The following is a 14,775-nucleotide window of genomic DNA, read 5'->3' on the forward strand; positions in this document are numbered from 1 at the left end:
TCATTGAAAATAAATAAACAAATAAAAACAATAAACTTATTAAAGCTTCTTTTTTTATCCCTGCATCTATTTAACAATTTTTTTAAGCTACAGATTGAAATAGGAATAATTATAATTTTCATATGACTACTTACATATATTTAAATTTGCATTCTATATATACTTATTAATTGACTATGTTGGTGAAAATTAATATGATATATATTATGTAAATACAGCCACATATATGGAATGAAAATAAATATATATATATATTAGTTTTTAATTATTAAAAACAAGAGCCAACAAAAACACCACATAACACCAAAATATTTTTTAAATAACATAATTATTTACTGTGAAAATTTTAATTTGTATATAAATTACCTCAATTTTATCATAAGAGTTGAAAACATGCTGCATTCTTTCATTTTCTTCCCGCCGTTTTTCTCCAACCAGAAAATAATTTTCTAGGCAAGTAGTTACTACTTCTAGAGACTACGCAAAATAAAAAAAAAATAAAAAAAATGTAAATACTCTTAGAAATAATCCAAATGACGATTAATTAAAACTATAATAATAAAATTTCATAATTAATAGTAAATCAATCATAAATATTTAAAAAAACATGAACTACTTTTAGCATTGTTACAAATTCTTTTCGATAGTTCCACCTATTTGTTATAAATTGTACTAAAATGCTTTTTATAACTAATTATCATTTTGCATATAAATAACCGAAAATAGTTTCCTTTCTTATAAACAAATCATCTGGTCCCCTTTTTTATGATGCTCAACATAATCTTTTATTAAGAAAATAAACATATTTTTGCATCAAATAAGTGACTACCAAAAATTTGTCAACACAGAAAATTCAAGATAATTGCTTGGAAACTCAATTTCTGAAGTCTATTTTATTTTTAAATTATGAAATAAACACTTCTGTTTTAAAGCTATGCTTACATCTGACAAGCAGTAACCACATGGCATCACAATCGACTTGATTTTTGGAACATTAATTCTCATTTGGTTCTTTGCCAAGTCAAAACTGGGAAGACATGTAACCAATAATAATCCAATAAAGAAATATTCTCCCCCTCCCCCTTTTTTTTTACTGCAGATCTGCAAGAAATTTTTTGAATCAACCAGTAAAATAATTAATCTATAAAGAAAGATATTATGAAAATTTCTTTTAATTGAAAGGGGGAAATATTCCAAATAATATCTCAAAAGGACTGAAAAAAAAATTTGAATACTCAATGCAAGTGTTTATTTTTTAATTTTTAGAGCATTTTGTGGAAATAGACAATATTTTAAAAATATCTCAAAACTCAATAAATGATAGAAGATATTGAAAACAAATTACATTAGAATAACACTTCATCTGATGGCATATCAGAAGTTTTATCAGGTAAAACTATATTAAGGGCTATTTTGTGCATGAAGAATCATCCATTATAATACAATATCAAATAAAATTTTCTGCAATGAATTTTCAATTCCTCTGAATTATAATTATTCGTATGCCTGGTTCAGTTCACCTGAATTACAATATTTTTATGCAATTCACCTGAATTACATAATTGTGTTCATTTTTTCTAAACACAAATGCTCCAATTTAGCAGTATAGACAATAACCACTTTTCAAAGCAACATGTGAGAACACCATGGATTTCAAATATGAGAATGCTGAGAATTTTTTTTTAACAAGGATACAAATATCCTCATATATATAGGAAAACGAAATTGAAAGTAAAGCATTTAACAGCACTTTTATAGAGATGCAAATTTTTAAATGGAAAAATCATGGACATTTACTTTTAAAACAGTGTATTAAATCCATTTATAAAGTTAAAAACAGCCCTCATAATTTAAGAGAACCATGGGAAACAAATAAAAAGAATAACTTCAGATATTTAGTTCAAAATGCATCACAACATAAAAGCAGTTTAAAGTTTTATTATTAGAAAAGTTCAAATCTGATTATCTACAGGTTTCACAGTTTATTCTAATTGTCCACATTAAAATCAAATCTTAAAAATAAGTAAGCAATTTTTTTTATTCAACAGATGCAATAATTAAAAATAAAATATATTTATATATAAATTTCTGACTTTGTTTTTGAATTCCGATAAGTGCTCCAGTACATCTATGAATGTTTTAATTGATTCTTCTCTCCATGTAAGACCTGATTGTAATATTGAAGTCACTGTAGGTAACAAACTCTGAAAAATAATTTTAAAAATCAAATAAAATTAACAAATGTTCCTCAAATTATGATAAACAGTATTTGAATAAAGACTTTAACTCATAACAATTAATTATGAGTAAAGCAATCATCAGTTAAAATCTAAACATATACATGCTTTACACAGTAATTTAAAGTTTATTTAAGAAACTATACTTTTAAATGAAAATGTTTTGAAATTCATTTATTTACTATTTTATAATTTGTTTATAAAGACAAATATTCATTCTTTACATGGTGATAAATCCAATGCTGAGAAACCACATTATCAAAAATAAATTTTATAATTATTATGAATTCAAAATAATCAAAGTAACAAAAAGTGCAAATAAATAAATAAAATAAATTTCTCAAATACTTTGTGTGGAGGGAAGAATGAATTCGAAAATAAAAAGAATTAATATTATATAATTATATTTAATTCATTTAAAAATCAACAACAACAAGCAAAACCTCTAAGAATTTCCTAAAGAAGTTTGATATTCTGTAATGTGAAATTCTGATTGCTGTTATATAATCCAACAACACTGATTTATTTAGGGAAGAAATAACTAACTAGAATTACTTAGTGACAGTAATATTTATAAGTATAATAACAAAATCACTATATCATAATATTTATGATAATTAATGAATTTTTTCTATGTAACTTCGACAGTACTTTAGAACATAATTAACCATTGTACCTGACTTAATTGCCGGTTCTTTATTCCATAAGAATCAAAACAGTAGAGCAAAATACATACATTCTTTAACATCATACAGATTCTTTCTTATATTGAAATCTTTAAGAGATGGCTGTTTGAATTATCAGCAAAAATTTATAGACTGTGTATTGACAAAGTCAATTCATCCATTAGTTCAGATATTAAGTCAATAAAAACTAACTGAAAATATTAGCATATTGTTGTACAAAATGAAAACAAACCAAGGCATTTATAAAAAATGATCCATCAGACATTTATAGAAAATTGTTACATGTGACAAACTTCTTGTACAAAGAATGGATTTATACAAATCCATTGCTCAAAGTGATAGTTTTAAAAATTAATATTTCGATTTTGATTAAAGCAGCATCCATCTGTCCAATTTGCATTTTTTTTTCAAATAGAAGATTTGATTTTACTTGAAGTAGGGTCCAAATATAAAATTCTAGACATCGATCATTGGATGTATACTTTATGAATGCCAACTATTACGTTGAAATATTCTCTTCACTGACAGTCTTGAATGTTGAATTCAGGCAGATTGTTTGTAAACTAGCAACAGGGTAATTTGAAAAATAAAACAAAATGCCGATTTTGCATCACATGTATTATGTCGTTTACTGAATAAATTTGCATTTCTGAAATAAATGTTTTCATCTAAATTTGTGATTAATCCTTTAAATTTAAAAATAAGCATATATCTACAATTTTTGTAGACAGAAATATGAAATTTTGTGAGTGCATATATGAATGCAAAAGAAACATTTTATTAAAAATTTTACCCTACAGAGAATATTTAAAAATGTAATTTTTTTAAAAAAAGCTTTCTACTATCAATCTTTATAAAAGCTAAAATGTTTCTATACAATTGCCTACTTTATTTAATAAAAATTTGTAATTGAAAGTATATGCCTAGGTGTAATAGTCATGTAGAGGGGGGGGAGGACCTTGATTCACGTTTTGGGACACCCTGTATGTAGACTGAGATAAAACATTTAAATATTATTGGCTTAAATAATTTATCATTTCAAAATTTAGAATAAAGTAATGGATCCTAAATTTGGCTTGTTAATGTCATATTTTATAAGTGACAATCATGCAACAGGAAAAACATTATTAAGGACAATCATTAAGGAAACATTATTCTTATTTAAATGAAATATAAATTCTTGCCATACAAATGTAGAAAATTCTAATTTACATTGTTTAGCAGAGTCAAAAACAAATAAAACAATGGTTTGCTTTGGTGATGTAAGAAAATAAAAAGAATCATAAAATAAACTTTTATTTCAGAAACTTTTTGAGTAATTATTCATATATTTACAACCAGTATAGAATAGCTATGTTGAAATTAAAGGTCAATGTTGTGCAAAGATTTTATACATTTTAAGGTTTAAATAGTTTCAAGTTCTGAATCTTTCAGATGATTTGCATTGCTACATTAATGCTCTACTTTTTATCTTCAAGATATATGGAATTCAAAAACTGAAGTATAAACTGATTACTGAATCCATATGTAAAAATTTTCATTTTTAGAATGCAAAATATGTTCGACAACATTTTTTAAAAGAATAAATGAAAGTTCAAAATGCAGTTACGTTTCCAATAAAACAAAAAAGGAATACAGAGTACATTTTAGAGTGAATATCATAAGAAACCGAAAGAAAGATTAAAATGGTACGAAATATTATAGTTTCATAAATTATTGATCCCAGATCACTTTATCAGGTGTAATTGTAACAACAAAAAATTATTATATAACCAATTTTATTTGGAATAATCAAATGTTATAAAATTATACAAATCTTTTTATAAAAGTAATTTTGGAAAACAAGAGAATGTATAATTTTACCAAAATTTTCATTCAAAAGTGTCAATTTTAATTCAAAATCAAAATTCAAATAAAATTATGAATGGTTAAACAAACCTAATGTTTAATGGTATAAAAAATTATTACTGAGAAATAATTTTATGTAAAGATGGATTTCATTACATATTCAATAACGTTTTAATAAATATGTAAAACTTTTATTATTTTTATCATTTTCATCTCAGCTTCTAATAAAATTTTAAAATTTAACTGTTACTTGTAAATAACTTTTTATGCATGAAATTCAACTAAAATTTCATTGTATAATTTAAAATTACAGCAATTATTATAATTTTAGAGAAATTGTCAAAATATTAATAAAAATTTCTGATTAGAGCTAATTTTGGCATCAATTTAGATTCTCAGTCAATTTTAAATTAAATGATCTATTTATTTAAAATCTATTTTAATTTTAAATGATTATTCAATTCTCTTACGTACTTCTGGTTTCTGAATGTCAGATTCAATCACATGCATAGAATTATTAGCACTGTATGCATCAAGAGATGCTGGAACAAAAGCATCTAAATCATCAGATGTCTCTAAAACCTGTACATAAAAATGAAATTTCAGTATTCAAAAACAAAAATTTTCTTCAACACAGACTTTTTTTTTAAATAAATAAATAAATTTTTAAAAAACATTGTTTTCAAAAGTGCCAATTGTGAAAGAAGATGGAACAACTCACATATTCTTCTATTTCTTCTTCTTCAATATCTCTTCCAGTCAATATTTTCAATTGAAACTTTAATTCTTTTATATCTTGAGTTACTTCTTCCAGATTTTTAGTTAAGTGTCCACGACAAATGTTTAAAATTTGATCAATCTTAAAATAAAAGGAAAATGATTTTAATAAGCTATTTTATCTTCGATATTTCAAAAATAAATAGATTTCAAAAGTATTTTTTATTAATGTTTAAATTCATGTTAACAAAAAAGAATTTTTAAATGATAAATAAACAATACACAATTAAATTATATATAACTAACAGATTCCAAGCAGAACATCTGCTCTCTAGTGTCTAATATTCGGAATTTTTATATATGCAAAATATTCTTTGATTAAAGTAGAAACAGGCATGGAATTCTTCTTTTAGGTGTTATGGAAGGATTTCCATATTTATTCATCAAAATTTTATTAAAAGTCATGACCAGAGGGAAATGCAGTCTAAAGAGGAAGGCAGAAAGCAGAAAAAAGAGGTCACAAGAAAAAAATTTGAAATTATACGCTTCTATAGATGGGAATCAGCCGATGCAGCATTTTGGTTCAACATGTGCCGAGTCGTTATTGGAAAATGAAAGCCTTCACAGTTCAGAAGTCTGAGTTTGTGCGATTAGAAACTTTTAGAATGCAAATAAATTGAAATTATTACTCACACTTATGTTCACAACAGTAAAAATACATACATGAATTTGGCCTGTCAAAGCTTGCTCGAGTTATCATGTTCACAAACAAAACTAAATTCAAAAAATGTCTTTTTGGAACTAGGGGAAGTCTATAGTGTTGAAATTCTTCATAATTTAAAAATAGAAATTTTTGGCGTTTATAATGCTTAGTATAAGAGAAGGTAAAAATAAAAATGTCTCTAGACAGCAATGGTAGAAGTGTGCAAATGATATATATAACTAAACAGTGAAATAAGTTTAATAATTAAAGAAAAGGAACATTAAAAATTATGTTTACATTAATTTGAAAGGAAAAAAAAGATTAAACTTTAGGAAAATAGCGAAACAGTGAAATTGACGCACTTTGAAATTACTTTTTTGAATTTTAAAAGGGTATAAAAATATTTTTTGTGCATTCAGAAATTATGGCAAAAAATTTTAAGCCCTATTTTACGCCACCCTTTAGAGTTTCATAAACTCTTTTAACTTTTTTGTATACTAAGTATAACAAAAGAATTGTAATCGCCAAAAAATTTGAACCAGATTTTGACGAATGTTCACGTCTTGGAAGTCCTTGAATTCGAAAAACATCATATTTGGAAAATATCTTCTATTGGCGACAAACATAAGTTAAAAATGCTCTGAATAAAATGGATGAAATTTGGTATATAATCTTTACACTGAACTTGTAGATTTCTCTTAAATGTTGAGTGAAGTTTGTTCAGAAAAAGTGTGGCTGACTGTTCGAATATAAGTTAACACAATAACTATAAAAAGAAGAGAGCTAGACAGATAAAATTCAATACACAAATTTAAAACCCATGGTGTATACATCTACCATTTTGAGCCAAACCCAAGAAGGGGTTGATTGTCTGTCGTTCTATACTCCCAGAAATATGTAAAAGGAATAACTCAAAAATGCAAGTACAGTTTATGAAAATCAATCGATTGAGAAGAATGGGTTTAAAATCCGATTTTCAGATACTTTTAACTGCATACCAGGGATTAACGCAACTATTATGCACCAATGCCATGCAAGGCATTCTATTCGACTGGTTTAATAATGCATTTAATCCTTCAAGATACTAAGAAATATATAAAGCCAACTTTCTTTTGAATCTGGAAAAGAGTATGGAATTGAGTTCAAACAAACAAATGGACTTTCAATTTTCTGTATATAGCTTATGAAGTTATATACTTAATGATAATGTAACAATTATTGCTCATTTACATCAGGCATAGATGATTCTAGCAGTTCTACATTTTACAAATATATATATATCATGAATTTCGTATTAAATACATTCGTCAATATATTACTATTTAAGAAATGAAGATATTTGCACAATTTGGAGTTTTAATACCAATGAAAATACACAAAATTATTGAAAAGAAATTATTACTTTTATACTAAATAAACTTCCTTAAGAACCATTTATTCACTTTCAATAATAAGATATTTAAGTCAATTTATATGTGAGGAATTACATTTGATTTCATAAATAAATCAATTAAAAAAGAAAAATAAATGACAGAGAAATATATAAACTTTTTTAAATTAAAAAAAAAGAAACAAACAAAGGTCCATTTTCCAACAAACATTTTTGCTTAATTGATAATAAATAAAAATACTTACATCAGAAAAGAATTTATTTTGGTGTTCTTTAAACATATTTATTTCTGAAGTTATCATACCAATTTCAGTTTTCATTACTTCTTTCTCTTTATTAAACATTCTGACAAAATTTCGCAAAATTTCAATCAACTAGAAACCAGAAAAAAATCAACATATATGGGCTTTTTAAGTAAACTAAGAATAAAAGCTGTTCTAAATCTATATAAAAACAACAACAAAAAATTCAAGAGTACAAAATTATGATAAAAGATATCGCAATTTACCTCTTCTGCTAGTGTTCCTTTGAACGAATCTAATGATTTCAAGTTTTCCTGTGTATTATTTATATCCTTATTTATGCTTTCAACAAGCGTTGAATAGAATTCAGAAAACAAAGCTATTGTCTAAATATAAAAAAATCAAATTTTCAATATCCAATTATTTTGAACCTATTACAATACAATAAAAGAATAATATGATATGTTTAATTACTTACATAGGCTGCGAGAGCTCAATTAGTAAATGAATGAAAAAATAAGTTTACACTTAGATTATGCATTTTTTTTTTTTATTGAAATGTATCATATATTTTGTTAATTATTTTCCTATTATATGCGCATATTTTTTAATCTTGTTCCTTTAGAGTATATTTAGCAGCAAAATTGCTCTGTATTTTAATATATCTCTTTTAAGCTATGTATGTCTACCATTGTTTAACATACTCATTATTACTTATTCAAATGTTATCATATTTAATCAATTATCGATTTTATCAGAGAATTTTAAAAGAAAATATAAGCTTTTAGGAGTTTAAAGATCATCAAGTTCTCTAAGTTTTAATAAATTATTTTTAATAAAAAAATATCTTTAATAAAAAAAATATTTTTAAAATTTATTCTTCACGATTTAATAACAGCAAACAATTTTTTTTTTCTATCATCATGTCTCCAGAACTAATCTACAATGCATTTTTCTCTTATTCGTTCTATTTCCCCCTCTTTTGAATTGGGTATGTAGTGCTGCAACATGACATGATCAATAATTTGGTCAGTTACATTCTACCTTTTACTAAATAAAGATGAATTTATGTGTGTGTTGGCACTCTATAGAGCAGACTGTCTGATATATAGCTACCAAATTGGTACATATATACCTTGGAAGATGCCACAGTGGAAATCGGAGGGAGGTTTTTGAAATTTTAATTAAAAATTAAACAGAATTTTGGAGTTTTTTGTGAACATTTCCAAAAATATTATTGTACAAAATTAAATTTTATATCATTTGAAATTTTAAAAAAATGTTTTTTAATGATATCAATTTGACAGTTGTAAAATTTTTTTCCCCTGAATTTGACATTAAAAATTAAAAAAAAAAAAAAAAAAAATATTTTGATGTCAACTAGTAGCCTTTCTTGCTTCATTTAAGATGCCGGTTATATTTAATTCCAGTAAAATCGCTTAGATAAAACTTCATGTCCATAATTCCACCAAATTATCAGATATAAAAGCTATGCTATTTTAATAGTCTTGCATATGTTCTGTTCATTGTACATATGAACTTTTCTAACTCAAACCAATTCCTTCACATCATAGTGCAATTATGTCCAATTTATCTCAGTATTTGGACATATTTACTTTTCTATTTGTAAATTCACTTTTTTATTTCTTCTGTAAACTACCTAGATAATAAATAGAATCCTACTTTAGCTCTCAACAATGTTAGAAAATCTTACAATCAAATATTTGATAAAACAATGAAAAAGATCTGGATTTCATTTGTAACAATGAACACATTGGTGCAAACTATATATATAGAAATATGTTTAAAAGTTATTTAAATCTAGACTAAAGAATTTTACATAATAAAATAGTCATAATTGCAAAATTATTTTTTAAACTTTAAAATGGTGAAAAAGTCATTTTTGTGGAGTGAAATATTCAAAAATGTTGCGAGAAAACATCAAAATCTAGCATATTTTTTACTTAATTAAAATTTCAAAAAAGAAAAGCACACTGAGGTGCACAATCCTATCCATCAACGTATATCTGAGCCAAATTTGGTAGTTCTAGGTCAAAAAGTCTGACCTGTCGAACACCAACACACACTCATCATTATTATAGAGATTTCCAGTAAACAATTACATTGGTTTGCCCTGCAATTTAAAATCATTGCAATTCAAATTTCCTCCTTTATTGAAATCTGAGGAAAAAAAGTTCTGTTTAATATCAGTGCAGTTTACAAGATGAATAAAAAAACAATAATAATGAAAAGAAAGTTAGAAGACATCACACAATATTCACATTTTTAACAGTACTGTGATATTATGAGAAATGAGACTGTTTCCATTAGAAAGGTTCATGCACACAGTGAACAGAAACTATGTAAGACAATTAAAATAATGTACCATTAATGTCTGACAACTTGATGGGATCATATGCATGAAATTATATCTAAATTATTAAATTTAAATTACACATAATCAATATCCTTGGCGAACAGGATAGCTGCCAAAGGCAACTAACTAGTTCTGAATATGAGTACATAAAAAAATTCTAAAGACACAGCACATATAATAAGTACTGTAGAATGCTTTACAATTTTCTCGAAATGAAGTTTTAAAGTCAATCCTTCACTTACAACTGCATATCTGACACATGATTGAATTATTGAATTTTTAGTACTTAAATTAGCAATTAAGTAAAAATATTAAGTAATTAAAAATGCAAAAATTTGTTGTAAACCCTTCAATATCTCATGCACCTTTTTTGCAATAAAAGGACTATAAATAAGGACTATAAATAAGACAGGCTATCTAATTAGGAAATAAGTAAATTAGTATATATCAAGGGATTAAATAGCAGCCCTATCTATTCCTTTGGTGAGAGGAAATTCTCATATGATTGTCTTTTGTTTCCTGCAGTTGATTGACTTTTATATCAGATATGACTGATTTTACTGTGCACTCCTTCCTTTTAATCACTTTTAAACCATTTTCTACAAAATAAACAGTTTGGGAATTTCAAAATATTCATAGTAATTTTATATGCTACATGTGCCTGTACATCCTCCATATGTTTGATACCATATAGTTAAAATTGGCTCTTGCAATAATAAATTCTATTATTTTACTTTATTAGCAACTTCTTGGAAAGATGTATTAAGTTTTTGGCCTGAAATAACTTAAATAAACTTAATATAAATATTCCACATCTCCTAACAACTGAAGAGATTTAAACCAAATTTTGCACATTTATGTATTAAGACAAGAGAAAGAATACTGATTGATTAAATATTCAATAATTAAGAAATTAACCAAATTTTTAATATTTATCTGCAATATCATCAGAACAAATCATCTTAAAAGAAATTATTTAAAAATGTAATATCATCTTACAAATTAAAATTTTAATATATCAGTGATATCAAATTCATTTTTGCACAAAGTTTCTTTCAACTGTTATTTATTCTTTTTAAAAAATTAAACACATTAAAATCAATGTTAATCCTGAACTATCAGTATTTTTTTAATTTTTATTTTACTAAAAATAGTTAACATTAACTAGTGTAAAAGCAAAAACTATTGGTTTAGAGATAAGATAAAAAAGAGCAGAAATAAAGAGTAAAATAAATTTAAATAATTTTTGCATGAATTAAGCCTAAATTTGATGTAAATATTTAAAAAATTTGTACTTAGATTGTACAATATGTATGATTTTATGCAACATGCAATGAATTGTGGTACATGAAACTTACTTTAACAAAATTTTCCTTTTAAATATTTTCTTTCCTAGTTATTTCTTACTTAGTTAACAAAACACTTATAGATATATCCCAAAATATCTATAAGAGAGGGTTTTGATATAAAAAAAAGAGAACTTAATTATATAAGTGGTGTAGGAAATGAGCATTTATAGAATTCAGATTTATTTGTTATTTACCCTAGAATTTCCACCAGATTAGGCCAAATCTACTCTAGATCTTGGGAATCTATTGTATCATCAAAAGATGTTTAAAATGAAGCTGAATTTTTTTTTCTGCTTTGAAAATAACTCTTTTTGTATTAAAACAGTTTTGAAATTGAATTTGAATTTTTGAAAGTGTAAACATACATAGTTGTAACATCCATTTTTAAATATAAAAAACAAATTGTTTTCTCTTTTTTTTTTTTTTTTTTTTTTGCATATAAAAATAACATATAATCACATTTTACTGGTAAATGAGCTCTACTGATTCCAAGTATTATTTTTTATTGCTTTAAAAACACATGAGCATAAAAAGTGGTGTAATTAAGCATTGAATGTAAATATATTAATCTTAAATGCAATTTTTGTCAATAAAATTAACATGGAAATGCAAATATATTAGAAGATATATTTTAAACAATTTTCAAATATGTTGATTTGAAAATAAATAATTAAATTTTAAAAATACTGAAAATTATTTTGAAATTTAAAAAACCTGAGGATCAAGTTTTGCCACTTCAATTTCTTTTTTCTCTTCTTGAATCTTAAAAAATGTCATGCCTTGGTGTATACCAAATGCATCACACAATGCTTCATCAATTGCAGATGACATCTAAGAATCAACAGACATAAATTAGTCTAGATTAATTAAGTTATAGAAATGCAATTTTTTCAAAGTTATGGAAATTAATAGTTACAAGAATTACACAAGATGATTTCATTGAAATTGATTCACAAAGCATTTATATTAAAACATTTTTTTTACAATAAATCTTACATTTTATAAATAATCCATACACAATGATGAAAATGTTTATTGATTTCTTATGGTAAAATATATATAACATTAAATTAAAGTAAAAAAATGTATACTAAAATTAGGAATTATAGTAACAAAAGAGACCATAGTATAAAATTTCACAATACTTCAGAATCAAGTTCTTCTTCCTTTTCTTTTAAAGGTTCAGTTAAAACTTCAATATCAATAATCTCTTGCTTTCTTTTTTCAAGTGCATTCACAAAATACTGTGTGCAACGCGAATGAAATTCAGCAACCTTTAAAAAATAAATTTTACAATGTAAGAATATTTAGAACATTGATTTTAAATTTTATACCTAAGCATATGATTTATGATAAAAAACATTTTTAATCATTATATTACTCTTTTTAAAAAACATGTATAAAAGAAATCATTTGTTTAGAAATTATATATATTGCCACATTGAAAAGAGGCAGTCGACTCTCCATGGCCAAATTGTCATAGCACTGATCTCATAATCAAGAGATTGCAAGTTCGAATCCTGCTAGAGACAATGTGATTCACAGTTTGTGTAAATATTTAATTCCTTGATTTTATGTTTCTTTTTGTTTCATGTTCCAGAAGATTCTGCACATTTTTTTAGTTTATCAGACAAGTGTTCTGGACTTTTCTTACAGTCTCCAGAAAAGTATTCTGGAACTTTCCCTGCTAGTATAAAAGCAGAAGATTTGTCAGTCACTGTGTTCTCAGTTCAGAGTTGAGTTAATAAATTGGTTTAGCTCTACTTCTTGTGTGTGCCATTGAGTTCCACACTAAAGAACCTATGTGACAATATTAATATAAAAGACCACATGACTAAAAATTTTTTACCAAATTATTAATAACATTTAGTAGTAAATTATGAATGTTGCAAAAAAAGGTTTATTAAATCATTAATATGTAACTATTTAGTTATTAACTATTCAGATATATATTGCTTATGCTTTTTTTTATAACTTTTACACAGTGAATGGAATATTATTTGTGAAAGAAATTTTTGTACCTCTGAAGGCTTACAATAATTTAATTTTGACATCAGAGTATTTGAAAAGTCTACATACATTCAAAACATATATTAATATTTGATTACTAGTTGATATACCTGGATTTGTGCAAGATTAAATTCCTTTCATGTATAATATTTTTAGCATCAAAATTACTTTTGTATAAAATAAAATAATAATCTGTTTGAAAGACACATGCATTGAATTAAAAAAGAAATTTTTAAAATAGTCATAAAATAGTTCAATATTGCCCAGCAAAACAGTAGCAGCTAGTTGGCACTCGGGGCAAGATGGCACTTTGCTAATAGTGCAATTAAAAAACGATAGATGGCAATAGAAACAGGAACAGAGTAAACAGGAAGTATGACTTTATGCGCTCAGAAGTTTTCAGTAGTTTTATTTAGATCTACAGATACTAGAGGTCAATTTTTTTTTTTTTTTTGCTTCGAAAAGTAAGTATTACTACTCACTTGAATTTCTGATGAAATGTACAATATTAGCAATGAAGATTCTCGCATGGTACATTTAGAATTTTGATATTCATGAATGTATTTGTGAGAAAACATCTTTTAATTAATTTAATATTTCTGAATCAAGATCAAAATGGCATGATGGGGCACGTTGGCACCGGTGGGGCAGTTTGACCTAGCGCTTTTAATGATGCCGATGCTTTATTTGTCCAATATTTTTTTTTCAGAGCCATGATTAGAAACAGAAAGAGGACTACAAACCGAGCTTCGACCCCGTGGGTTGCTATTGTTGAAGCAGTAAAAGCTATATTGCATAAAGAATTGTCTTATTCAAAGGCTGCTGAAAAGTATGGGATACCTTTGCTATCCCTAAAACGCTACTGCCAAAAATCTTCAAAGGCAGAGGGTGATTATCCTTTGACTTTCAGCTATCTGCCAATTTCCTGAAAAATTTTCATCTTTCAGGAGGAAGCAGATCTCGCAGAATATGTAAAACGAGCGTCTGATGTTTATTTTGGTCTTAGTCCTAAAGAAGTACGGAAATTTGCGTATCAGTTTGCTATTTCATTAAAACGGAAAGTGCCTGTTTCACGGGAAGAAAATCAATAAGAGGCGAGGACTGGTTCAGCTTATTTTTAAAAAGGAAGTCTTCTTTATCCATCAGAAGGCTAGAAGCAACGAGTTTCAGCCGGGCGACCTCTTTAATAAAACAAACATTGCTGCATTTTTTAAAC

At 25.7% G+C, this 14,775-nt stretch overlaps 1 protein-coding gene across 1 annotated transcript in view; it reads right to left on the bottom strand.

Moving 5' to 3' along the window:
• The window catches only part of LOC129980747 (uncharacterized), a 198,303-nt gene that overhangs the window by 23,360 nt on the left and 160,168 nt on the right, over positions 1 to 14,775 (bottom strand). Inside the window, exons 87-94 of the mRNA XM_056091129.1 lie at positions 12,695 to 12,823; positions 12,264 to 12,380; positions 8,090 to 8,209; positions 7,827 to 7,955; positions 5,493 to 5,630; positions 5,246 to 5,353; positions 2,094 to 2,204; positions 367 to 477 (exon numbers count right to left, since the gene is read on the bottom strand). Of these exons, the coding sequence (XP_055947104.1) occupies positions 367 to 477; positions 2,094 to 2,204; positions 5,246 to 5,353; positions 5,493 to 5,630; positions 7,827 to 7,955; positions 8,090 to 8,209; positions 12,264 to 12,380; positions 12,695 to 12,823 (963 nt within the window). The remainder of the gene's footprint in view (positions 1 to 366; positions 478 to 2,093; positions 2,205 to 5,245; positions 5,354 to 5,492; positions 5,631 to 7,826; positions 7,956 to 8,089; positions 8,210 to 12,263; positions 12,381 to 12,694; positions 12,824 to 14,775) is intronic.

The sequence above is a fragment of the Argiope bruennichi genome, chromosome 8, assembly GCF_947563725.1.
Source record: "Argiope bruennichi chromosome 8, qqArgBrue1.1, whole genome shotgun sequence".
Classification (NCBI taxonomy): Eukaryota; Metazoa; Arthropoda; class Arachnida; order Araneae; family Araneidae; genus Argiope; species Argiope bruennichi.